Consider the following 26390-nt stretch of genomic DNA (forward strand, 5'->3'; position numbering starts at 1 on the left):
TAGTGAGTGATTGTTCCACCTTTTCCTTTTCAAACGTTTTGTTTATAAGAAAGTATTATCCAGTGTGCTTTTGGTGGATGGAAGGAGTCATTTCTACTAGAGTCATGCAGTAACTGGAGAGACTTCAGTTGGCTCTAATAAATGATGCAATGCCTCAAGGTCGACAACATGACAAAAATCAACAGAAACGGAGGACAGACTCAAAGGAGGGAGAACACAGGCAAGTTCACAGCACAGACTAAACCATTTATTCAAGTAGTCTTCAGCCTTGTGGGTTTGTCTTGACAGTCTTTTGCTGGAAAAAGTTATTGACATGTGCTTCAACCAATAGGAGAGAAAGGGCAGGACTAAACCAAGCGCGTGCATGACTGTGCTTCTAGTGACTAATGCAACTTGTACAGTCACTAGCAATACACTAAGTACTGGTCCCTCTACAGTTGTGAGTGAACACATATCCAGTGTGGAACATCAAGTGCAGTGCTTATTAATATATCAGAAAAATATATTTTAGAATGTATACTGATATAGCAGTTGTTAGGAACTTGCATCCAAAGGGCCGTTCCAATGTAAAAAGTCCCACCCTTAACACATAGAATACCATCTGCATCAACCAATGGAGTGGTGGCGGGCCCCACTGTGGCGGGCCCCTAAACTACAGTGTAGTACAAAGTGAGTCAAATAGTCCCTTCTTGACAGACACAAAAACACAGGTAAGACATTGTCACACAGAGACTCTGGGAAGAGGGACAGTCACAGGACACTACTAGCAGCAGGTTAGGTTGCTCTTGTGCGCTCTAGGCACGCGCGTTGATGATGTCAACAAACTCTGGCTTGAGGGAGGCTCCGCCAACCAGGAAGCCGTCCACGTCATTTTGGGAGCCCAGCTCTTTGCAGTTGGCCCCTGTAACTGAGCCTGGAGGAGAAGGGAGGGACTTTGGTTAAACAAAATAACTTCACAAGCATGTGTCTGTACATATATTATAAAAAAACGGATGAAATTATTGCATATCAAAGGTTTAGGAACACTAATTAATATCATTCTCAAGATACCAATGTACATACCTACCAAAGTAATGTTATACGTTATACATGCTCTAAACTGCATTTGATTGTCAGTGTTAATTGGCCCCAACTCTACTCAGCCTAATACATACTTGTTTACATTTCCATTAGGAACAGTGTCTCTGGGGATTGACTCTTAGCTATCAGCAGCCTTGTAGAGAATGGAAAAGACCCTCTGATAAGATAAGGTTCCCAGCGCTGGGTTCAGGGTGTCCCCTACTGACCTCCGTAGATGATGCGGACGGAGTCGGCCACGGCCTCAGAGACGTTGGCCCTGATCCACTCCCTCAGTTTCTCATGCACCTCCTGGGCCTGGGGCAAGACGAGAAGTACACACACACACACACACAAATTTACAGTGTTTTTGGAAAGTATTCAGACCCCTGGACTTTTTCCACATTTTGTTACGTTACATTCTTATTCTAAAATCTATGAAATGTTTTTCCTCATCAATCTACACACAATACCTCAATGACAAAGCAAAAGCAACATTTATTAAACATAAAAAACAAATAACCTATTTACATAAGTATTCAGACCCTTTGCTATGAGACTTGAAATTAAGCTCAGGTGCGTCCCGTTTCTATTGATCATCCTTGAGATGTTTCTACAACTTGATTGGAGTCCACCTGTGGTAAATTCAATTGATTGGACATGATTTGGAAATACACACACCTGTCTATATAAAGGTCCCACAGTTGACAGTCCATGTCAGAGCAAAAACCAAGCCATGAGGTCGAAGGAATTGTCTGTAGAGCTCCGAGACAGGATTGTGTCGAGGCACCGATCTGGGGGAAGGGTACCAAAAAAATGAATGCAGTATTGAAGGTCCCCAAGAACACAGTGGCCATCAACATTCTTAAATGGAAGAAGTTTGGAACCACCAAGACTCTTCCTAGAGCTGGCCGCCCGGCCAAACTGAGCAATCGGGGGAGAAGAGCCTTGGTCACGACCTTTGTCACTCTGACAGAGCTCCAGAGTTCCTCTGTGGACATGAGAACCTTCCAGAAGGACAACCATCTCGGCAGCACACCACCAATCATGCCTTAATGGTAGAGTGGCCAGACGGAAGCCACTCCTCTGTAAAAGGCACATAACAGCCCGCTTAGTTTGCAAAAAGGCACCTAAAGGACTCTCAGACAATGAGAAACAAGATTCTCTCGTCTGATGAAATCAAGATTCAACTGTCCTGAATGCCAAGCATCACGTTTGGAGGAAACCTGGCACCATCCCTACGGTGAAACATGGTGATGGCAGCATCATGCGGTGGAGATGTTTTTCAGCAGCAGGGACTGGGAGACGAGTCAGGATCGAGGGAAATATGAACAGAGCAACGTACAGAGAGAACCTGCTCCAGAGCACTCAGGAGCTCAGATTGGTGTCAAGGTTCACCTTCCAACAGATCAACGACCCTAAGCACACAGCCAAGGCAACGCATGAGTGGCTTTGGGACGAGTCTCAATGTCCTTGAGTGGCCAAGCCATAGCCCAGACTTGAACCCAATCGATCATCTCTGGAGAGACCTGAAAATAGCTGTGCAGCAACACTCCCCATCCAACCTGACAGAGCTTGAGAGGATCTGCAGATAAGAGAGAACCTCCCCAAATACAGGTGTGCCAAGCTTGTTATGTCATACCCAAGAAGACTCGAGGCTGTAAACGCTGCCAAAGGTGCTTCAACAGAGTACTGAGTGAAGTGTGTGAATACTTATGTAAATGTGTTGAGTTGTGTAAAAAAAAAAAATATTATAAATGTGCAAACATTTCTAAAAACCTATTTTCGCTTTGTCATTATGGGGTATTATGTGTAGATATACTTGAACCAGATCTCTCTTGGACCAGGTCTCTTGAAAAATAGATTCTCTGAGACTAGCCTGGATAATTAAAGATTAAAAAGGTCCAATGCAGCCATCTCAATATCAAATCATTCCTGGTTAACAATTAAGTACTTTACTGTGATCGTTTTTATTATTTTTTAAAATTAAAACATCTTCATAGCAAAGAGCAATTCCTCAAGCAATAATTTTTCTAGGACTGTCTGGGAGTGGTCTGAGTGGGGAGGGTAAAACCAATATGCATTCCCCCACAGAGCAGCTTGTAATTATTAAATAACATAGTAAAGTATGCACAATGTATGTAAATAAGTCAATATTGTTAAGAAACGGTGATGAGTCGTACCTGCTCGGGTGAGGCCGTCTTGCCGGTACCGATGGCCCACACAGGCTCATAAGCCAGCACCACTTTGCTCCAGTCCTTCACGTTGTCTACAACACAACAGCTTATTATCAAGATAATGGACGGCACTGTATGTAGATAATGGTAAGGTAAGATAGGCAAGGTAGGTAAACCAATTTTTAGGTCTCAGGCAAGGGTTCCATTCATGCAACACCACCGTTTAAGTGAACTACTGCCAACCCCTTTGACTACCTCCTGAATAACAGGCACAAAATTCCCCCAAATTTCCCCTTTGAGACTAACATTTTCCACTTAAACCAAAATTGGAAGGTTTTGAAAAAAAATATTGGAAGGTGTGCAACAGTGCTATGCGGAGCTGGCTAACTGAATCTATAGTGGGTAGAAGAGATACAATTGAGCTTTCATGGACATTAAAAATAAAAAAAATCCCACAGAATGATTCAGTGGAGAAAACAATGGGTATGTACTATACATCATGTGCTGGTGTGGTGTATCACAAGAAAGATTACGGTGTTAGTCACAGGACTAACACAGTCTTGTGACGCACATCAGACCCAGGGTTCGATCCCAGCTGTTACCTGCGATGGCCTGGGTCTGGGCGTACACCACCTCCTCTGTGGTTCCAGCCTCCCTCTCCTCCAGCTTCTCTCCGATGCAGGCGATCACCCCCAGGTCACTCTCCAGGGCGTGGGCCACCTTCTGACCAATCAGCTCGTCGCTCTCCCCGAACACATGACGCCTCTCCGAGTGGCCCAGAATCACCCACTCCACGCCACAGTCCTTTATCATCGCAGGGCTGAGGAAGCGAGAGAGGGAGACTCAATACATCCACTAATAGTAGATTTAATTGAAAATAGCGCAAAATACATTTTTGGTATCTCATATTTTTCTGGCAATTCTCACAAACGTCATTGGGAGGAAGGATGTTTGAAATGCTTTATTACATTTGTATCAAACCATTTGTATTTTTTTTTTAAATCATGATGAAAGTGGCCATTTTTTATTCTGAAATTACATTTTCACATTCATTTATTCAATGTGAGAATTGTCAACTACCCGTTTTGATTGTGTTCATTTTAAAAGGTATTGTTTGGAACAATACACTCTACAGGTACATCCCATTTCCAGTGCGGGCTCTCTGCTAAGTCTGAAGGTATGATCAATGTTATGTGCACCATCAACACAGTGAATGGGAAAATGGATTCAAAAAGGTAACTCCCTCTGCTGGTGACTTGCTGAATGTGCAATCCTAAAGGTGGGCTGTGAAACGAGTTTCACTAGCACCAGGCGTAGCCAGCCCAAAATAAAAAGTAGTGAGCCAGGCCTTCCCGGGCCAAATGACCTATATTTTGGTGGCCTCTGGTACATTCTAATGCCTCGATTCCATCTGAAAAACACTGCAAAATTGAATACATTATCAAATGTACCATCCAGATTGGAAACAGTTGTGGCATTGTGTGTAGAAGGACATGACTTTACCATTTAAATTACAGGAAATTTATGAATTCAGTGTGTTTGTAGTTATTTTGGATATTGCCTAGGCCTATATGATCAGGACTATTTTCTAAGTAAAAGCACATTAAACATTTAAAGCTGCAGTATGTCACTTTTTTGGCAACCAGACCAAATTCACATAGAAATGTAAATCTGTCATTTGCATTGAAAGCAAATCTAAGAAGCGGTAGATGTGTTCTAAGTGCGCCTTTTCCATGCTTCCCGTTCGTAAGTTTTTGCGTCTTTAACTTGCGGTTTTGTACACCAGCTTCAAACTGAAACAACAATATTTTGGGTTCTGGAAAATATATTTCACAGCGGTTTAGATGGTACAGTGATTCTCTGCATAATGAGAGCTTGTTTTTGTCACAAACTGAAATTAGGCAAACTATTAGGATTCTAGCAGCCAGGAAATGCCAGATCGATTTCTACATATTGCACCTTTAACCTGTCTACTCTTGAAATTGTCTTATTTACAGTTTTACTGCAAAATATGAATAGCCACAATGTCTGCTCTTCAAATTATGAATAACAACCTAGTGTATGAACAAAACAATGTAAATAGCCAAGCAACAAGGACAAAGTCTCTTTAGTAGACTTTTGGGTAAATTCAACCAACTTCACTCAGTGTGCACAGCACCCCAGGCCCTGTTGCTGCACGCCAGGTGGGATATATGGGACCCTACGTAGTTCCTGGCATAGAAATAAGAAACCAATCTTATTTCTGTGGTTCTTTGTGTGATTAGCTACCACTTATGAAACAAACGGCAGAAATACTATGTTGTTATGAAATCATAACTATCACGTGTGCTCATACTTTACTTTTTCAGTTCGCACACATCTATTTTTAATAGTGTGAGTGTAATGGTCGCACTGTAGAGCCCTCAAATTCACTAAACGGGTTGCAGGCAAACCATTTCATGCGGATTAATTACCTGACGCATGGGGGAAAAGTCACGACTGGGCAGATGGAAACATGAAATGCCGTTACAATTTTAGAAATGCCAACAGACATGGTGGGATCTTGTTTCTGTCAAATAAAACGAGCGAGAAATGGAGGTGGATATGCCTTTTTGCGCAAATATTGATGTAAAAACCATCATGTCGAAGTAAACTGAAGAGTCAAGAGCTCCTCCCACTAGGACTCAGGAAAAAAACAACATTTATTAGGTTACAGATGAAATAAGTTGTGATCAACTTCACAGCGTGGTGAAAGTGAACGGTGATGAGCACGATGCTCCTTACCAATAAATATCCACGGTCTTATTCTGGTGACATGATGATCCATGCTTGGCTGGCATTTGACAAATAAAAATGATCTCGCTCGTATCCATAATTAAATGTCATCATGTAGAGTAGCCTACCCTCACTGTATCGGCCAGCTGTTGGCGAGAGAGCACATATCAAGACCAGAGTGGGCACATTCGCTACATAACGCAACATCTGTTGTGACGAAACCATCGGTTAGAGTTGAAAATGCCACGGAAACCCATTTAACTGGTATTTTTCCCATTCGGTACATGGGAATTTAACGGCCAAAATGTTTATGTGCACTACGTGTTCACACACAGCCTTTTATCCGCAACAAGTCTGTTTGATGGAAACGCATCTCTGGTGGGAAAAGTAGCTGGGTGAAAATAAGTAATCGGCTGTTTAGCCGACTGTCGGCGCTAGTGGCTAACGACCTATAATGTCAATATCTATGTATAAAATGTGTCATATCATTAGAAAGTACCAGAGAGCCCACTGTGGAAATATGACGTGTTTGAAGAATATTGTTAAAACCAAAATGTAAACCAAAAAAAAAAAAAAACACACAGAAAGGGACATTTTGAGATGAATTTATCCAACATTAAAAATATTAATATGAAAATATGTATTTTTGAATCTAGACATACTCCATATGTTTAAAACTACAAGGAATATAATAACGCCAAGATGTTGTCTGTATCATGTACGGTCCACAGAACATAGGATCTTATGGTTAGGTCTAAATAGGCCAATTTCATTATGATCATTTTTTAAAATTTTTTATACAAATTAAAAAAACATGTTCAACATCCTTCTTCCCAATGAAGTTCCTTTTACAGGAACAACCAGGAACAATCTGAGAACCGAAAAATAAACAAATCGCCCAATAAGGAGGCCATCTTTAACAAGTTCTGTCACAGATTCTGTCTCAAAGTGGAAGACGTGTCGTCATGCGCAAGTGTGGAGCCTTACCTGATCTCGCCAGTGAAAGCCCCCTTGGCGACTTTGTAGCAGTTCTGTGCAGCCACACCGATCCTGGCATCCAGGTTCGAGCGGGCAAAGTCGAGGTAGACGGTGGGAGCGCCACACACCACCTCTGTGTGAGTGTATAAGAGGGAGAGGGAGACAAAGGTGGGGGTGAGGAGACAAGAGAGGGAGACAGTAGGAGGAGTTCGGAGAACATCAGAAGAAATCAAATCAAATTGCATTTGTCACATCTAGGGTTGCAAAGGGTCGGAAACTCTCCGGTATATTTCTGGAATTTTTCCATGGGAAGTTAAGCCCGGGTATTTTGCTTAAATTCATAAAAGAAGTTTGCTTATAACAGTGAACCCTTTTTATGGGATACACTTAAGGCAATTCTAGGTCTTGTGGTATATTTTGGTTAAACTATCCCCAATTAAATGGAATTGCAACCCTCTGCATGCACAGTGCATTCTTCCATCACATGTGCAGTGCATTCTTCCATCACATGTACAGCTGATTCTCAAAATCTTGCACACTAATGAGATGCTATTGAGCCCACACTACTACACTGTCTGAGCCAAGGACCACATGGTTTCTGGTAAGTTTTGATTACAATACTGGGTGGGGTGAATATACACTGCTCAGAAAAATAAAGGGAACACTTAAACAACACAATGTAACTCCAAGTCGATCACACTTCTGTAAAATCAAACTGTCCACTTAGGAAGCAACACTGATTGACAAAAAATGTCACATGCTGTTGTGCAAATGGAATAGACAACAGGTGGAAATTATAGGCAATTAGCAAGACACCCCCAATAAAGGAGTGGTTCTGCAGGTGGGGACCACAGACCACTTCTCAGTTCCTATGCTTCCTGGCTGATGTTTTGGTCACTTTTTAATGCTGGCGGTGCCTTCACTCTAGTGGTAGCATGAGACGGAGTCTTCAACCCACACAAGTGGCTCAGGTAGTGCAGCTCATCCAGGATGGCACATCAATGCGAGCTGTCGCAAGAAGGTTTGCTGTGTCTGTCAGCGTAGTGTCCAGAGCATGGAGGCGCTACCAGGAGACAGGCCAGTACATCATGAGACGTGGAGGAGGCCGTAGGAGGGCAACAACCCAGCAGCAGGACCGCTACCTCCGCCTTTGTGCAAGGAGGAGCAGGAGGAGTACTGCCAGAGCCCTGCAAAATGACCTCCAGTAGGCCACAAATGTGCATGTGTCAAATGTGCTAAAATGTGCTCAAACGGTCAGAAACAGACTCCATGAGGGTGGTATGAGGGCCCAACGTCCACAGGTGGGGGTTGTGCTTACAGCCCAACACCGTGCAGGACGTTTGGCATTTGCCAGAGAACACCAAGATTGGCAAATTTGCCACTGGCTCTTCACAGATGAAAGCAGGTTAACACTGAGTACATGTGACAGACGTGACAGTCTGGAGACGCCGTGGAGAACGTTCTGCTGCCTGCAACATCCTCCAGCATGACCGGTTTGGCGGTGGGTCAGTCATGGTGTGGGGTGGCATTTCTTTGGGGGGCCGCACAGCCCTCCATGTGCTCGCCAGAGGTAGCCCGACTGCCATTAGGTACCGAGATGAGATCCTCAGACCCCTTGTGAGACCATATGCTGGTGCGGTTGGCCCTGGGTTCCTCCTAATGCAAGACAATGCTAGACCTCATGTGGCTGGAGTGTGTCAGCAGTTCCTGCAAGAGGAAGGCATTGATGCTATGGACTGGCCCGCCCATTCCCCAGACCTGAATCCAATTGAGCACATCATGTCTCGCTCCATCCACCAACGCCATGTTGCACCACAGACTGTCCAGGAGTTGGATGATGCTTTAGTCCAGGTCTGGGAGGAGATCCCTTAGGAGACCAGCCGCCACCTCATCAGGAGCATGCCCAGGCGTTGTAGGGAGGTCATACAGGCACGTGGAGGCCACACACACTACTGAGCCTAATTTTGACTTGTTTTAAGGACATTACATCAAAGTTGGATCAGTCTGTAGTGTGGTTTTCCACTTTAAGTTTGAGTGTGACTCCAAATCCAGACCTCCATGGGTTGATAAATGTGATTTCCATTGATCGTTTTTGTGTGATTTTGTTGTCAGCACATTCAACTATGTAAAGAAAAAAGTATTTAATAAGAATATTTCATTCATTCAGGTCTAGAATGTGTTATTTTAGTGTTCCCTTTATTTTTTTGAGCAGTGTATTTTATGATATTTTTAAATAGTAGCCTACAGAAAAGTGTGTTTAAATCATTTCTAACTTGTTAACAATTTCTGCTAGTTAATTTTTGCTACCATGTTGGTTTCAGCTTGCTTGAGCCTGCTAACCGAGGAGTGTAAATTCACCTGTTTCCATTCATGTTTCATTTTAAAACATTTATCTTACAAAGGAGTTGTTTAATCTATCTGCTTAACTATTTATCTGTACACAGAATTGTGTAAATGTTTAAACTTGTTTTTCTAATGTTTACAGGAAAATTCCACGGGCACTATCTGATGTGGGGAGACATTTTACTGCAGCCAATGTAGAAGAAAAAGTTGTGTACATTTGCAAATACTGTGCCAAATCATATGTGAAGAATGCAACAAAAGATGCAGAATCATCTGGCCAAGTGTATAAAGTTCCTTCAGCGCTCACAACAAGTAACCTCTGACAAAAGTCCCTCTACTTCTATTCGAGGTGAAAATTATTAATCATACACCTTATCGATAGCAACAGCTCATGGTCCTCCTGAAATCAGAAGTTTTTTTTTTGACTCAATGGAGGAATGTAGTCAGATAAATACTAATGAATGTCTTGCTCAAGCTGTGTATGCAACTGCTTGACCTCTGATGCTCACAGGCAATGTGTATTGGAAGAGATTTCTTAATGTTCTTCGCCCAGGATACACCCCTCCAATCAGACATGCTTTATATAGTATTTAGCTGGATGCAGAGTTCAAGTGAAGGTCAAGCAAATCATTGAGAAAGCAGACTATTGCAAAAACTGCAGTTCTGAAATGCATCAAAAAGTGTGAAGACTTCTGCCTGAAGTCCATACACACCGCAGCGTACATGTTGGACCCCAAGAATGCTGGCAAGAGCATCCTGTCTGGTGCATGGATAAACAAGACCTATGGTGTCATCACTACCGTGTCTCGCCACCTTGGCCTGGAAGAGGGCAAGTTTCTTGGCTGTCTGGCGAAGTACACTTCCAACCAAGGGCTTTGGGATAGAGATGCAATATGGCAGTCGTGCCAACATATCTCATCAGCCACCTGGTGGAAGGGACTTTGTGAATCTTCGGCTCCTTCTCCTGTTGCCTCCATAATCCTCCAAATCCCACCAATATCAGCCACCTCAGAGTGCAACTAACTGGTCCTTATTTGGGAACACACACACCAAAGCATGCAACAGGCTGACCAATACAAGGGTTGAAAAATGTATGAAAGTGACAGTGAAGATGAGGCCTTAGAGTCTGATGTTCAAGAGGTAGACATTGAGGAGGTCCAGGGAGAAGACATGGAAGCCTGAGAGGAAGATAGTCTAGAAACTAAAGCTTTGGTTATAATTTTATAGATGCATGTTGAAAACGTTTTTGGGAGATGCGTTGGATCATTGGGGATCATTCAATATTCCCTTTCTTTTGTTGTTCAGTGAAATCATCCCATGTGAAGAGTCAACTAATTTAATTAAAGTTCAATTCGTAACTAAATTGTTATTTATATTGGAAGGATTTAAACATTTACAATTATATCTACTTAAGGTAAAAGGTTTATGTTTCTGTCTCTTTATGATATGGTAAATATATCCAATGCAAAATAAATCTAAATTTAAAATTGTATTAATTTGCATTTATTACCATGGAAAGTCTCCACCTCTGAATATTCCCCAAAATGTGAAACCCCAGTGATGTCACAAAGTATTTGTATAAAGTTCAGCTTTCCCCAACTTTGGTCCAACCCAGTTCACGTCCCTTGCCCATGCTCGCATCGCCCAAACAGTCCTCCGCCCACTTCGCTTGGAAATGAAGGGCTTTCCATAGTTTCATCGCCCACATATTCATCAGTTGAGAGGCACTGTAAAAGCCAATTCATGCTTGCCCCGGAAATGCAATCTGTAGGCTGCGTACAGAGGGTGTGATGCAATCGCAGAGCCTCCGGAGGCCAAACGGAGCTCCGTACCGCATCGCAGTGCGCTTCCCAAATGTTTTGACTATGTGGAGGGCACCTTATACCTCCGCATTGACATGACTGGTTGACGGTAGGTGGGGGCGGGAGGTCCTGTATAAACACAAACTCACTTTGACAACTTCTTTCACAACAGCTCTGCAAAGCTTTCTTCGTGTCCAACAAGTTTCTCTGCCCTTAACCTTGTTCTGAACACCTCCAAAACAAAGGTCATGTGGTTTGGTAAGAAGAATGCCCCTCTCTCCCCGCAGGTGTTATTACTACCTCTGAGGGTTTGGAGCTTGAGGTAGTCACCTCATACAAATACTTGGGAGTATGGCTACACGGTGCACTGTCCTTCTCTCAGCACATATCAAAGCTGCAGCCTAAAGTTCAATCTAGACTATGTTTCTTCTATCGTAATCGCTTCTCTTTAACCCCAGCGGCAAAACTAACCCTGATTCAGATGACCATCCTACCCATGCTAGATTATGGAGACGTAATTTGTAGATCGGCAGGTAAGGGTGCTCTAGATGTTCTTTACCATTTGGCCATCAGATTTGCCACCAATGCTCCTTATAGGACACATCACTGCACTCTATACGCTTCTGTAAACTGGTCATCTCTGTATACCCGTCACAAGACCAACTGGTTGTTGCTTATTTATAAAACCCTCTTAGGCCTCATTGGCCTATCTGAGATATCTACCGCAGCCCTCATCCTCCACATAGACAAGCAACCCCGGGATGTGGGTGCTTCTGTTCTGCCAGTCACATTCTGTTAAAAGGTCCCCAAAGCACCCACATCCCGGGGTTGCTTGTCTATTCAGTTCGCTGCAGCTAGTGGCCGGAACAAGCTGCAACAAACACTCAAACGGGCCAGTTTTATCTCAGTCTCTTCATTCAAAGACCCAATCTTGGACACTCTTACTGACAGTTGTGGCTGCTTTGCATGATGTACTGTTGTCTCTACCTTCTTGCCCTTTGTCTGTGCCCAACAATGTCTGTTTTGTGCTGCTACCATGTTGTGCTGCTACCATGTGGTCATGTTGTGCTGCTACCATGCTGTGTTGTCATGTGTTTCTGCCATGCTATGTTGCAGTCTAATGTCTCCCTTTATGTAGTGTTGCATTATCTCTTGTCGTGATGCGTTTTTAAAAAAAAATATAGGACAAAAAAAGAGGCCTTTTGGTAGGCCGTCATTGTAAATAAGAATTTGTTCTTAACTGACCTGCCTAGTTAAGTTTTTTTTTATTTTTTTAAGTAGTATGAAAGCCCTGACTTCTGCAGAGGCTGTATATTCTGTACGGACACTTCTGTACGGGTGATGATTTAACAAAAGCGCATTTGCAAAAAAAGCACCATCATTGCACAAATGTACCTAACCATAAACATCAATGCCTTTCTTAAAATCAATACACAGAAGTATGTTTTTTTTAAACCTTAAGAAATGAATGTTAGCAGGCAATATTAACTAGGGAAATTGTGTCTCTTCTCTTGCATGCAGTGCAAGCAGAGTCAGGGTATATGCGACCATTTCTTCCTAACAAAGACCGTAATTAATTTGCCAGATTTTTACATAATTATGACATAACATTGAAGGTTGTACAATGTAACAGCAATATTTAGACTTAGGGTTGCCACCCGTTCGATAAGATACGGAACGGTTCCGTATTTCACTGAAAGAATAAACGTTTTGTTTTCGAAATTATAGTTTCCGGATTTGACCATATTAATGACCTAAGGCTCGTATTTCTGTGTTTATTATATTATAATTAAGTATATGATTTGATATGTGATAGCAGTCTGAGCAGTGATAGGCAGCAGCAGCAGGCTCATAAGCATTCATTCAAACAGCACTTTATTGCGTTTGCCAGCAGCGTTTAGCAATGCTTGAAGCACAGCGCTGTTTATGACTTCAAGCATATTAACTCCAGAGATTAGGCTGGCAATACTAAAGTGCCTATAAGAACATCCAATAGTCAAGGTATATGAAATACAAATGGTATAGACAGAAATAGTCGACGCGTCATAATTCTTATAATAACTACAACCTAAAACTTCTTAACTGGGAATATTGAACCACCAGCTTTCATATGCTCTCACATTCTGAGCAAGGAACTTAAATGTTAGCTTTTTTACATGGCACATATTGCACTTTTACTTTCTTCTTCAACACTGTTTTTGCATTATTTAAAACAAATTGAACATGTTTCCTTATTTATTTGATACTAAATAGATTTGATTTATGTATTATATTAAGTTTTTTTTTTTAAGTGTTCCTTGTTCATTCAGTATCGTTGTAATTGTCATTATTACAAATATATATATATAAAAACAGTCCGATTAATCGGTACCGGCTTTTTTTGGTCCTCAATAAACCGGTATCAGCATTAAAATCATAATCGGTCAACCTCTAGATTTTAGTCTTCATGTCCAACAATGACATAAAAAAAAAAATCTGAAAACATGGGGACACATGAAAAACCACCCGCGGGCCAAATTTGGCCCAGCAGTTGGGGAACCCTGGCCTATCCCATAAACACTGGCCAAGCATAAGGTTTCTTTGCAAGTGACAGATGATTAGGACTGTGGTAAAATTGACTCAGGACCATGTTCAGCCATTCACTCTCAAGTCAAAAGGCATTGCAGACAAGCAGGCTTATTGGGATTCAAAGCCCAGGTGTCATCGATGCACTCAGATATGATAAACTATGCTCAGTCCAATGAGCACAGCTTGCGCTAGGCCAACAACCCTGCATGGATGGAGCGGTCAAAAGATACATGTCACGAAACGACAATGTTATGGTGTCGTTTGACGCATAGTGTTAAAAAAATATTTCACATTTACTCTTTACATGCAAGTATTGGATATTGGTATCAGTCAGAATGAACTGTAAACAACGTATTAGGGTTAATTCTAGACAAGATACTTTGAGACAAAAAAAACATTGTATACCGGTTTCATCGTGGAGGCTTGCGGTGTTCAGGGTCGTTATGAGGTCGCCCAGGCTTTTCTTGTCACCGTTCATCTTCCAGTTTCCTCCTACGAAAAATGTTCTGGACGACATGATGGCTGGGCGGTAGATGATACTAGAAAAACGATGACACGGGCCTAGGAGGTGATGCTTTTGATACGAACAGCGGGCAAACAGAAGCGGTCTTTTTCTTCTTCTTTGGGATTGGTTTGCGGATCGCATCCAATTTAAAGGTGCATACACCGCCACCTACTGTACCAAAGTGTGAGGCAAGTCAAATTCATTTAATTATTCCTGTCCCTAAAAGGAAAAACTTGCACCAACAACTAACCCTACACCTAAATAACACTATTTCATAAAAATACAAATCACCTCTTCTGCAATAAAATACTTACATGTAAACAGGTAGCCTATTTCACTGCAGCTACCACCTACACTAAAACCCACCACCCCCATTCCATTACTTTTACACTATCTGCTTCAGCACCATGCCAACGGCCTGGGAGGATGGGAAACTACCCCTCAACACACCCTGTAATTCTTCTGATGTCAAATCTCATATACTGCAGCTGCCACCACAACATATTTTCTCTGTGATTGCTATGAACGCTAAGAAGCCAACTTTACTGAAGCATAACTCACTCGTTACCCTATCCCTCAAATCTACTACTCAATAGGATCCCTCACCCTTGACCCATCCTGCTCTACTTTCTTCATTGCATCAGCATTCAACATCCTCTGCACTACTCTGACTCTGGCCACTTCAACCTTCCTCACTCGCACCGGACACTTTGGAACCCTAGCAACATGAGCACCCCTACCCCCGTCTTCTTCTTCTTCTTTTTCTTCTTCTTATTCTATGATATAATGGGGCTTTGCAAACAAACGTCAAAGGTGCCACCTAATGTGCTGGAGTGTGTGGTCAATCACGGTTGACAACACTTCTAACTCAGTACTTCTGAGAAAATAAAAAAGAGTCCTACTGACTTCTAATAGACCCTCCCCCATCCCCCATCCCCCAAATAATTTCCAACCCCTGTCCAACCCCGTCCAACCTCAATGACCCTACAGTTCAATCTTTCCCTCTCTTCAACAGGAGGTCAGAGGCCTGGCAGTGTGGTGCCAGGACAACAACCTCTCCCTCAATGTGAGCAAGACAAAGGAGCTGATCGCGGGCTACAGGAAAAGGCAGGCCTAACAGGCACCCATTAACATCGACGGGGCTGTAATGGAGCGGGTCGAGAGTTTCAAGTTCCTTGGAGTCCACATCACCAACAAACTATTCTGGTCCAAACACAACAAGACAGTCGTGAAGAGGGCATGACAACACCTTTTCCCCTCAGGAGACTGAAAAGATTTGGTATGGGTCCCAAGATCCTCAAAAAGTTCTACAGCTGCACCATCGAGAGCATCCTGACCGGTTGCATCACCGCCTGGTATGACACTTGCTTGTCCTGACTCCGAGCCCGCCTGCCTGACCACTCTGCCTGAGCCTGCCTGCCGACCTGTACCTTTGCCCCCCCCCCCCCCCTCCCCCCGGATTACCCTGACCCTGGACAAATGCAGGTATGTTTATCCCCGTTTCATTCCGTTTGCTTCCATTTTAGAAACGTTTTTCAACAGAATCAGCAGAATGAATACACCCCTGATCACGCAAAAACACAGTTCACTTTCATAGCAGCCACATTGTATTCCTTCTCGCATCTCTGCGCTCTCTTCCTCTCACCTTTTCCCTTCACTTGTGGACTTCAAAACACAACACATCATATAGAATAGTTTTATCTAAAAAATAATAACTTTTGAAATGTTTTAACATTTTTATGAAATTTAATGATTAGGATGGTCCTCCCCTTCCTCCTCTGAGGCGCCTCCACTGATTCTAACATCTTCAAAGTTCACGGTGAGGACACTCGTCGTTGCATCCTCGACTTGGGTGTTCTGTTAAGAGTGATTATCATAATCTAAATGTGATTTCTGTCATTCTGAGCACCGTGGGTGGACACACTAATCACGTTACGCACCAAATGCACATGGGTCCGGTAAATTGAAATGCTGCCGGTCAAATGTCCCATGCCACATTTACATAACGGAAACCCTGCTCTACATATACCTTGCAATAAACCAGACTTTAGTCAAGAGACAATTCAGCAACTCTTGGAGGACAGTGATGGGACTCGATTAATGCCCCGGGCACATTTTTTTTTACAATAAGTCCTTCAGCAAGAGGTTTGCAGATGACAAACTTTGAGACAAACTTCTTTCTAAATGGTTGACTGTCAAAGCACACATACACAGACATGGTGTTAATGCAGAAGTCAATGTTTATTAGAAAGGTTTTTCAACAAGCAATCCATTTTTTTTTTAACAGAGATACTGCAGATGTGTAAATGTGCTACAAAATGCAGTTGGGAGGGAATGTATTGGTATCTGATATGTAACACCTCAACAACGCTTTTTCCCTGAAGTATAATACAGGCGTTGCATTTTGTTTTTACATCATGGATTTGCCTGGTGATTGCAGCCATTTTGGGGCAAAGTAGGAGGGTGCTGCTGGTTAGCATGTGTCATCATAGGTCCAAAATGGCGATAGTCATATTCCTGTGGGACACATACAGTGCCTTGCAAAAGTATTCGGCCCTCTTGAACTTTGCGACCTTTTGCCACATTTCAGGCTTCAAACATAAAGATATAAAACTGTATTTTTTTGTGAAGAATCAACAACAAGTGGGACACAATCATGAAGTGGAACGAAATTTATTGGATATTTCAAACTTTTTTAACAAATCAAAAACTGAAGAATTGGGCGTGCAAAATTATTCAGCCCCTTTACTTTCAGTGCAGCAAACTCTCTCCAGAAGTTCAGTGAGGATCTCTGAATGATCCAATGTTGACCTAAATGACTAATGATGATAAATACAATCCACCTGTGTGTAATCAAGTCTCCGTATAAAGGCACCTGCACTGTGATAGTCTTAGAGGTCCGTTAAAAGCGCAGAGAGCATCATGAAGAACAAGGAACACACCAGGCAGGTCCGAGATACTGTTGTGAAGAAGTTTAAAGCCGGATTTGGATACAAAAAGATTTCCCAAGCTTTAAACATCCCAAGGAGCACTGTGCAAGCGATAATATTGAAATGGAAGGAGTATCAGACCACTGCAAATCTACCAAGACCTGGTCGTCCCTCTAAACTTTCAGCTCATACAAGGAGAAGACTGATCAGAGATGCAGCCAAGAGGCCCATGATCACTCTGGATGAACTGCAGAGATCTACAGCTGAGGGGGGAGACTCTGTCCATAGGACAACAATCAGTCATATATTGCACAAATCTGGCCTTTATGGAAGAGTGGCAAGAAGAAAGCCATTTCTTAAAGATATCCATAAAAAGTGTAGTTTAAAGTTTGCCACAAGCCACCTGGGAGACACACCAAACATGTGGAAGAAGGTGCTCTGGTCAGATGAAACCAAAATTGAACTTTTTGGCAACAATGCAAAACATTATGTTTGGCGTAAAAGCAACACAGCTCATCACCCTGAACACACCATCCCCACTGTCAAACATGGTGGTGGCAGCATCATGGTTTGGGCCTGCTTTTCTTCAGCAGGGACAGGGAAGATGGTTAAAATTGCTGGGAAGATGGATGGAGCCAAATACAGGACCATTCTGGAAGAAAACCTGATGGAGTCTGCAAAAGACCTGAGACTGGGACGGAGATTTGTCTTCCAACAAGACAATGATCCAAAACATAAAGCAAAATCTACAATGGAATGGTTCAAAAATAAACATATCCAGGTGTTAGAATGGCCAAGTCAAAGTCCAAACCTGAATCCAATCGAGAATCTGTGGAAAGAACTGAAAACTGCTGTTCACAAATGCTGTCCATCCAACCTCACTGAGCTCGAGCTGTTTTTCAAGGAGGAATGGGAAAAAATGTCAGTCTCTCGATGTGCAAAACTGATAGAGACATACCCCAAGCGACTTACAGCTGTAATCGCAGCTACAAAGTATTAACTTAAGGGGCTGAATAATTTTGCACGCCCAATTTTTCAGTTTTTGATTTGTTAAAAAAGTTTGAAATATCCAATAAATGTCGTTCCACTTCATGATTGTGTCCCACTTGTTGTTGATTCTTCACAAAAAAATACAGTTTTATATCTTTATGTTTGAAGCCTGAAATGTGGCAAAAGGTCGCAAAGTTCAAGGGGGCCGAATACTTTCGCAAGGCACTGTACACCGGATATGTATGACCAAACAGAAATCACACTGTACATCAACTATGCACTCTAATTAAATACCTAAATGTAAATAAATGTACATATCAACTTTCAGCTACTATCTGCGGGCTTTATTAATCAAAGACAATAAAAATGTATCCGTAATACTAAATCGTTACTGATGTGCATTATATTTCTGCATTTATCTCACACGTTCTTATTGTCAAAAATCTATATGTGTAATTGTCATTCTCACCTTAGACACAAGTAGAGCATTTTTTTTATTTTTTATTAATTCGTTATTTCAAGTAATTACTTCAAATATCCTATTTTTTGGTGTTTGCCATTGCCTAGATATTGATAGTGTCAACCATAACTTCAAAACTCTCGTGTACATGTAGCGCGACTGCATCTTGTGCTGTTGTCGAAGCCATTTATGTAGCATGTTCTATGAAGTCCCACTCACCACCTCCCACATTTGCACACATAGCTGAGAAAGAGGGAGCAAGAGAAGGGAAGATCTAGCGGTTACAAATGACGTGAAATGGTACGGCAAACATCCTCCTCCTGGTATCTCCCCAATCCCAAAATGAGCAACCTTATTTCTCAGGCTTGTGATTCCCCCCTTCTCCTCTCCTCCTCTAGTTCCATCCATCCCCCCTTCTCCTCTCCTCCTCGAGTTCCATCCATCCCCCCTCTCCCTCTCCTAATGTCGCCTCTGGAGCACCAGCTCAGTTCCAGATCTTCAGGAAGCTATCCCAGGATCCTGTGCAGATACCCAAGCCATCATCTGGCACCCCAATGCAGCTCACTCTGTTGTCATGGCCAGATAGAACACCTGAGAGAGAGAGAGAGAGAGAGAGAGAGAGAGAGAGAGAGAGAGAGAGAGAGAGAGGGAGAGAGAGAGAGAGAGAGAGAGGGGGAGAGAGAGAGAGAGAGAGAGAGAGGGGGGGGGAGAGAGAGAGAGGGGGGGGAGAGAGAGAGAGAGAGAGGGAGAGAGAGAGGGGGGAGAGAGAGAGAGAGAGAGAGAGAGAGAGAGAGAGAGAGGGAGCGAGAGAGAGAGAGGGAGAGAGAGAGAGACAGGGAGAGAGAGAGAGAGAGAGAGAGAGAGAGAGAGAGAGAGAAGTCATACACACTGATGCAAATTATGCAGTTCTAGTTTCTATTCCTTTTTCACCCGTATTTCTTTAATTGACTGCCTCCACAAACATCTCATCCAGACTTTTTTTTTTAACAATCCACTTTCTCCCTTTCATTGCCTCTGTTTCAACCACCCACTTATGCCATCTATCTCTTGGTCTGCCTCCCTCTGTTTACATTGACTGTTCTCCCTTCGGTTCTCTCTGCCTCTGCTCTCTTTTTTCCCCCACATATCCCCTCAGTCCCCTCCCCTCTCTCCCGCTCTTTTCTCTCCCACTTTTACTCACCGACTTTCTCGGCCTTCAGGGAATCCCAGATGTTGCAGTTGAAGTTGTCGTAGCCGGCGAAGATGAGGCGTCCAGAGCTGGAGAGGGAGACTGACGTGACGCCTGCATTCAACGCAGCGTCCTGGTAGCCATTGACCTCCTGGTCGGCACGGAGGTCATACATTTTGAGGGTGCAGTCATCGGATCCCGTGATAACTGCAGTGCCACTAGGGTAGAACTGGGGTAGGGGGGAAAAAGAAGAGGAGAGGGCTATTTCAGCATGTTTTGTTTTTTGTTTTGACATTTACTGAGCTTGAAGGTAAGTTGCCTGGTGAGTTGACTGAGTTTGCAGAGTACAGACTCCATGGAAAGAGCTGGTGTTGTGATGCTAAACTATGTTTTGATTTTGGATCACACTGCTCATGTCTTGCTTATATTGTAGTCGGGGGGGTAGTCTCAACCGGAGCTTGAACCCAGGATCTTGTAACTGCAACCCAACACCTTGATGAGGTCGCTAGTTGTTGGGTTAAGGTCACTCAAATTTTTAGAAAAAGAAGAGTCATTCTGATCAGGATTTATGTGCTCACCGCAATGGCGTTAATGTCACTCGTGTGGCCGATGAAGGTCTGCTTGCAGCCACCATCTCTTATGTCCCACAGCTTGGCGCTGGAGTCACAGGCCCCTGAGATGAAAGTGTTCTGGTCTGGTGACAAGGCCAGGCACATACAGTCACCCACGTGGCTCTTGTAGACCACCTTCTGCTTGCCAGTCTCCAGATCCCACAGGCAACAAGTGGTGTCACCGGATGCAGTGAGGATCTCGCTGTCGTTCAGGAAGCGGCTATGGGAAAGGTAGCCTGAGATGGAAGGAGTCGGACAGAGATTTTATTGTTTGTTCTCCTTATTTCCTACATATGTTGAGGACATCCAATTTATGAACACCGTTTTAATGAATTCTCTGAATTGTAGTTGCTCACAGAGTTAACCATAACCCAGTTGGTAACAGAGTTGACCATAACCCAGTTGGTCACGAGTTGACCATAACCCAGTTGGTCACAGAGTTGACCATAACCCAGTTGGTCACAGAGTTGACCATAACCCAGTTGGTCACGAATTGACCATAACCCAGTTGGTCACGAGTTGACCATAACCCAGTTGATCATAGAGTTGACCTAAACCCAGTTGGTCACAGAGTTGACCATAACCCAGTTGGTCACAGAGTTGACCATAACCCAGTTGGTCACGAGTTGACCATAACCCAGTTGGTCACAGAGTTGACCGTAACCCAGTTGGTCACAGAGTTGACCGTAACCCAGTTGGTCACAGAGTTGACCGTAACCCAGTTGGTCACAGAGTTGACCGTAACCCAGTTGGTCACAGAGTTGACCGTAACCCAGTTGGTCACGAGTTGACCGTAACCCAGTTGGTCACAGAGTTGACCATAACCCAGTTGGTCACGAGTTGACCATAACCCAGTTGGTCACAGAGTTGACCATAACCCAGTTGGTCACAGAGTTGACCATAACCCAGTTGGTCACAGAGTTGACCATAACCCAGTAGGTCACAGAGTTGACCGTAACCCAGTTGGTCACAGAGTTGACCATAACCCAGTTGGTCACAGAGTTGACCATAACCCAGTTGGTCACAGAGTTAACCATAACCCAGTTGGTCACAGAGTTGACCATAACCCAGTTGGTCACGGAGTAAACCATAACACGGGTGAAGCAGGGTAGCTACCTTCATGTGCGTCCAGCTCCCTTAGGGTCTTTGGGCTGGCAGCCTTGATGTTGACGATGGTGCACATGTTATCCAGACCTCCACTGGCCACCAGATTGCCAGAAGGGGCCATGGAGCAACTCATCACCCAGGAAGACTTGAGGGGGACGGCATATACCTGGAGGGCAGGGAGAAGAACACTTAACCACTCACTTTTTAGTTTGCTTTGTCTAAAGGTTAGAATACATAATATACCAAGCTAGCTGACTTTTACCATATAAATACATTCGTAGAGTGTGTAGTCAAAGTCAAGACAATCTGAAACAGAAGTCGATACTCCTTCTACACATCAGTGGTTGAAAGAGGGATCTACTCCATACACTGTAAACCAAGTGGAAAGCTCTCGATATAAGTCCTATGCATTATTATGAAAACAGTTAGAACTGTGAAAATGATGACTGATCAGTGATCAGCCCTTACCTTGTTGCCGGTGTAGGCGTCCCAAATAAGAAGCTTGCCATCTTGTGAGGCACTGACCATGTGCCTGTTGGAGAGAGAAAGAGAGTTAAACAAGTGGTCAGTCAGTCTATCAAATTCTGTTTGAACCGGGTTCAGGCACGAGATCCAGTATGAATCTGGTTTAATGCAACATTTGAAACAATGAAGGCCTTTGAAAAGCCTTTTCACCGAACCCCATAACACTTGCATGTTAGAGTGGACACATTAAACAATGGGACTTTTCAATATCCGAGTCCACTTGGTTTCAGCGGTGCATCAGACAACCCCTCTTATCGACCTTCTCTACCCTGCGCAAAGTAGACCTTCTCTATGTTGTTCATAAGCCCCTATATCACGCTGGCTCGTGGTAGTGGTGGGGTGTCTGTGGTGAGCTAGACTGTCCCTGACGCTATCCTGACTCTCAGCTATCTGGACAAGAAGTCCTTCTCGCCTGTTATCAGCAGACCAGTGCAAGCCGTAGATTTTGGCCAAGTGGCCCTTCAATGTCTTTCTGTTCTTCAGCTGGACACGGGGTGCAGCCGCCACACCAGATGCTACGGCAGCCATGGTGGTGTCATTGACCGCCTTGCGGGCAGCCTAGTGGTGTGACGGGGAGATACACACAGGAGAGGAATAAGATTAGTGAAGAGTAAAACAGTTGTCGAAAAATAAGCATATATACATTGAATGTTCTCCATACTTCTGGTGTTTTTTCAATTTTTCAGGAACCAGACACAGCTTAAAATGTCTTAGAATAACTTTAGCTCAGTACCAGTTTTGGTATGTGGAGGAAACTCTATGCAGGCTATTCAATTATTGTGCGTTATTGGTACTGTGCTTCCGAGTGATTCATCTGATGATGAGACCTTTTTTAGACTGGAGGTGATATTGAATATCGTCACAGAAATGTGCTTGATGAGTATGTCTATTGTCATGGTGACCCCAACATCAATGCATGCTGCGACAGGAAGACTCACTTCAATCTGGCTCTTCAGGCCATCGGCCTCCTTTTTCAGCGTCTCCATTTCACCCATGGCAACGGCTGATAGGGGCTGTTACCGCCGGAGAAAGAAACTAGCAGACTAGAAGATAGGGAGAAAGAGAAAAGGATTATATGATTACAAACATATTTATGCAAATCAGGGCTTGGCAAAAATGCTGTCGTTATTGTACAATTAATACAATGTAGAACTCAATCATATAGGGAAGACCTTAAATAGAACGTAAATGTTTGTTCCTGTAACCCCCACCCCACCCATGGCCTCTGACCCCCTAAACTAAATCGCTCAGGTGCTTTCGTCATCTAGTCTGGTGCCAGAGCCTAGCTTGGCCTTCTTGAGTATGGTACGAGGTATAATCCCACATCCGCTGTCTAATAGTGATATATCCAAGCTCTACCTTCACCTATCTGAAGATTAGGGCTAAATTACTGGCCATCTTTTCTGTGACACAGACAGCCATTTTGGTTTTTATAGGTCATTACAGAAGTGTTGCCTGTGTTTCGTGAGTACTTGTCTTTTTATTTTATTTTTTAGAATGACTGTTTTACCACAACTTTACAACGTGGCAACTTTACTTTATTACTTTCATTTTCGTATTCATGACTTCAATTATGTAAATGTTTTGCTACAATTAAAACAAGTTTAAGAGACAATTTGCCATGAACCTTCTTCTGTCAGCTCTCACTCTGACTTTCAATGCCTTTTAAGAGAGAATATTTAATGATCAAGACGTAATTAGTGCTTAGCTGTCTATGGCCCTAATACTCATAATTGGATGCTGACGTTTTCGTATTTGGAGGCCAATTACCAACGCACACCACTTTCTAAATTGTTTTTTAAAAAATGTGTCCAACTAACTACAGCACACATCCCTGCAAATACGGTGTTCAAAAAAACGTATTACTTTCACAGAAACAATTGTTCACGTGTTGACAAAGCATAGGCGTTCAGTAGTTTGACCTAGGACGAGAGCCAGGGAGACAGTGTGCGAGGAGGGGTGGGCACAACCCACTGGGCTCAAACTGGTTAAATCAACGTTGTTTCCACGTCATCAAAAAAAACAAAACGTGATGAAGTTGAATCAATGTGCAAAACTGCAAACTTGCAAAAAGTCATCAACATAAAGAATTTCTGGAATTTGTGTCTTTTTTTCACCCAACTTTCAACCTAAATCCAATGATAAGGTAAAAATGATTTGGATTTCTTGTTGATTTCTTGTTGAAAGGGGGAGTGGGGAGTGTGTGGGGGGGGGGGGGGGGGGGGGGGGCACATGGGCAGAGAGGATAGAGGGGGCAAGAATAGGCAAAGATAGGGGCCTATCAGGTATACATTTGAGTTTTCGTCAGTTTCCTGTTTGGTCATTTCCTTTGAATATATATCTGCACAAATGCACAGACAAGCATCTATTCCTCTGTTCTAAAAGTACTCTAGAAGTGCACAGACAGGCCTCTATTCCTCTACTCTAAAAGTACTCTAGAAGTGCACAATTCTATTAGCAATATAATTATTATTACTATTATCTGTAAGACATTGCCACCTGCAAAAAAAATCCTTTTGTCAAGTGAGAAACAACTGAGAAGGAAAGTTCTGCAGTTTGCTGCTCTTAGGCGTGATATTTTTTTTATACTGGAATCAATGTGGGAGGATTTGCCACCTTCATGATAATGCTGCTAATGCTTGTGCATCCTGCTGTTACCTAATAAAGGAGACTGATTCTGAGAAGAAAAGCCCTCGATGTCACTGTAACTACCTACTTCTCTCCGCCTCTCTCTTTCTCCCACTTGCACAGACATCAGTCAGTATCTTTTCCACGGACTACAGCACACTTGTTGCAGGCATGCCATTGGAGTTCATTTTGCGATGGAAATGAGCACCACTGAGAACTGCAAATCAGATGAAGTTCCATTCTTTTAACTGTGAAATCTTATCACGGATGAGAACACTGAGATAGGTAATGGGATACTTTCCAGGATTATGTGGATCCATGGTGGTAATCATCAGAGGAGTCAATGTAGTTCCACATAGTTCCATGTAAATGCCCAGAAGAATTTGCAACCAAAGTGGACAAAAATCACTCACCTTTTCCACACAAAATGTGATCCTTCTTATTTTTGGTCTTTTCCGCCTCAGTAGCCCTTTGGAGCAGCTTTTTATGTCCCACAATACTCAAGTCAGCCCTGCTATCCTTATCTTATATCTTATTCCTCTTACGCTTTCACCCACAGACTGGTTGCAGGCAATCCTGTGAAAACTCTCTCTCCCTTCCTCCTGTGAGGAACAGATGAGGATTGGAGGGATGAAGGAGATCAGGGATGAAGGGATAAGCCCGGAGATAGAAATAGAGAGAGGGAAAGAGAGAGAGCAGAGAGAGCAGGGAGCATGACAAGAGGAGGCAGGTAAACCGATTGGAGGAGGAAATCAGGTTATGAGGTCAAAAGTCAAGAGCAGGTAAAGAGAGGAGGAACGAAGGAAGAGAGGGAACAGGTGGAGGTTTAAATGTGAGAATATTAGAAAGTAGAGAGACACTGATAGTTAGAACATCCACGTCAATGGCTACTACATAAAGCTGGTAGAGGAACACATTTGATGTCTTCCACATTCAATCACTCATCATTCAACAGTATAATATTAAGGTCTGCAAAGAGAGCGTATTTGATTTTGCTGACCTGGACTGGCTCATGATTTATATCACCATTTATATCACCAACTTTGAGCCAATTGCATGGAAGCCCTCCTGTGCACATCACTAGCGAGTGGTGTTTGGGTTCTTATCCAGGCTATCAATGGCAGCCTTAATTTCTAGTCATCTGATGCAGCAGTCAGAAATGATCAGACATCATCGTATTATTGTCTGACTGTATTGATGGGGCGATTGCATTTTGTCTGGTTTCTGAGAGATTGGCAGGGGTTGAGGATGAAGGGGGTTGAATTCATTTGTCAGACCTAATGAGCTGAGCCCAGTTAATCAGGATCCAATTGGAAATCCGGGGGGAATCTGAAATCTCGTTAAGGAATTGGAGCAGTCCAACCAGAATGTGCGTCACAAGTGACACAAGATGGAAATGGATCAAGATATCGAGGAATCGATTGTGGGTTAAAATAGAGATTTGGGTGTGAAGATGCCAGTGCAGTTACAGAATGAATTTGGGAATAAATGACAAGCCTTTGCAATTCTGGTAGATAAAGGGAGAATGTTACAGTGAGAATTGATCGTCCTTTCTCGACCATGGGACGTAAACTGACTTGTGACTCCGAGGGAGAGATTTCACAGATCCCACAAGATCGGGGCGGGGTTAAAGATCGGGATGGATGGGAACGAGAACTTGGGGGGGGGGGGGGGGGGGGGTTGCTTGAAATGCCATTATTCGCTGCAAGGAATGCCAACAAACAAACCCTGTACATAGATGCACACAATATGGCCCAATACTGATATTCATAAACGGCGCCCATGAAA

At 43.2% G+C, this 26390-nt stretch overlaps 2 protein-coding genes across 2 annotated transcripts; both read right to left on the minus strand.

The window, feature by feature from the left end:
* Positions 1 to 225: 225 nt before the first annotated feature.
* On the minus strand, positions 226 to 14333 carry LOC110496202 (triosephosphate isomerase A). Its single transcript, XM_021571965.2, has 6 exons — positions 14084 to 14333; positions 6975 to 7098; positions 3836 to 4053; positions 3240 to 3325; positions 1287 to 1374; positions 226 to 913 (listed from the first exon to the last, which is right to left on the minus strand). The coding sequence occupies exons 1-6, from the start codon at positions 14322 to 14324 to the stop codon at positions 795 to 797; spliced, it is 876 nt and encodes a 291-aa protein (XP_021427640.2). The 5' UTR covers positions 14325 to 14333; the 3' UTR covers positions 226 to 794.
* A 3937-nt stretch (positions 14334 to 18270) lies between these two features.
* On the minus strand, positions 18271 to 25318 carry LOC110496204 (guanine nucleotide-binding protein G(I)/G(S)/G(T) subunit beta-3-like). The gene is made up of 8 exons (XM_021571970.2): positions 25016 to 25318; positions 22913 to 23017; positions 22387 to 22532; positions 21918 to 21981; positions 21459 to 21615; positions 20310 to 20578; positions 19744 to 19960; positions 18271 to 19154 (listed from the first exon to the last, which is right to left on the minus strand). Exons 2-8 carry the CDS (start codon positions 22967 to 22969, stop codon positions 19048 to 19050), a joined length of 1017 nt encoding a protein of 338 aa, XP_021427645.1. The 5' UTR covers positions 22970 to 23017; positions 25016 to 25318; the 3' UTR covers positions 18271 to 19047.
* Positions 25319 to 26390: the final 1072 nt, after the last annotated feature.

The sequence above is a fragment of the Oncorhynchus mykiss genome, chromosome 18 (assembly GCF_013265735.2).
Source record: "Oncorhynchus mykiss isolate Arlee chromosome 18, USDA_OmykA_1.1, whole genome shotgun sequence".
Taxonomy (NCBI): domain Eukaryota; kingdom Metazoa; phylum Chordata; class Actinopteri; order Salmoniformes; family Salmonidae; genus Oncorhynchus; species Oncorhynchus mykiss.

What these genes read in the sequence shown, in the direction of transcription:
- LOC110496202 (XM_021571965.2), bottom strand. Translation starts at nt 14,324, where the DNA reads ATGCGATCCGCAAACCAATCCCAAAGAAGAAGAAAAAGACCGCTTCTG. An exon ending in AAGCCTCCACGATGAAACCG is followed by an intron (nt 7,099 to 14,083) that starts GTATACAATGTT and finishes ACACTCACACAG; the next exon opens with AGGTGGTGTGTGGCGCTCCC. An exon ending in GCTTTCACTGGCGAGATCAG is followed by an intron (nt 4,054 to 6,974) that starts GTAAGGCTCCAC and finishes TCGCTTCCTCAG; the next exon opens with CCCTGCGATGATAAAGGACT.
- LOC110496204 (XM_021571970.2), bottom strand. Translation starts at nt 22,969, where the DNA reads ATGGGTGAAATGGAGACGCTGAAAAAGGAGGCCGATGGCCTGAAGAGC. An exon ending in ACGCCTACACCGGCAACAAG is followed by an intron (nt 21,616 to 21,917) that starts GTAAGGGCTGAT and finishes CCTGCCCTCCAG; the next exon opens with GTATATGCCGTCCCCCTCAA. An exon ending in GGAGCTGGACGCACATGAAG is followed by an intron (nt 20,579 to 21,458) that starts GTAGCTACCCTG and finishes CTTCCATCTCAG; the next exon opens with GCTACCTTTCCCATAGCCGC.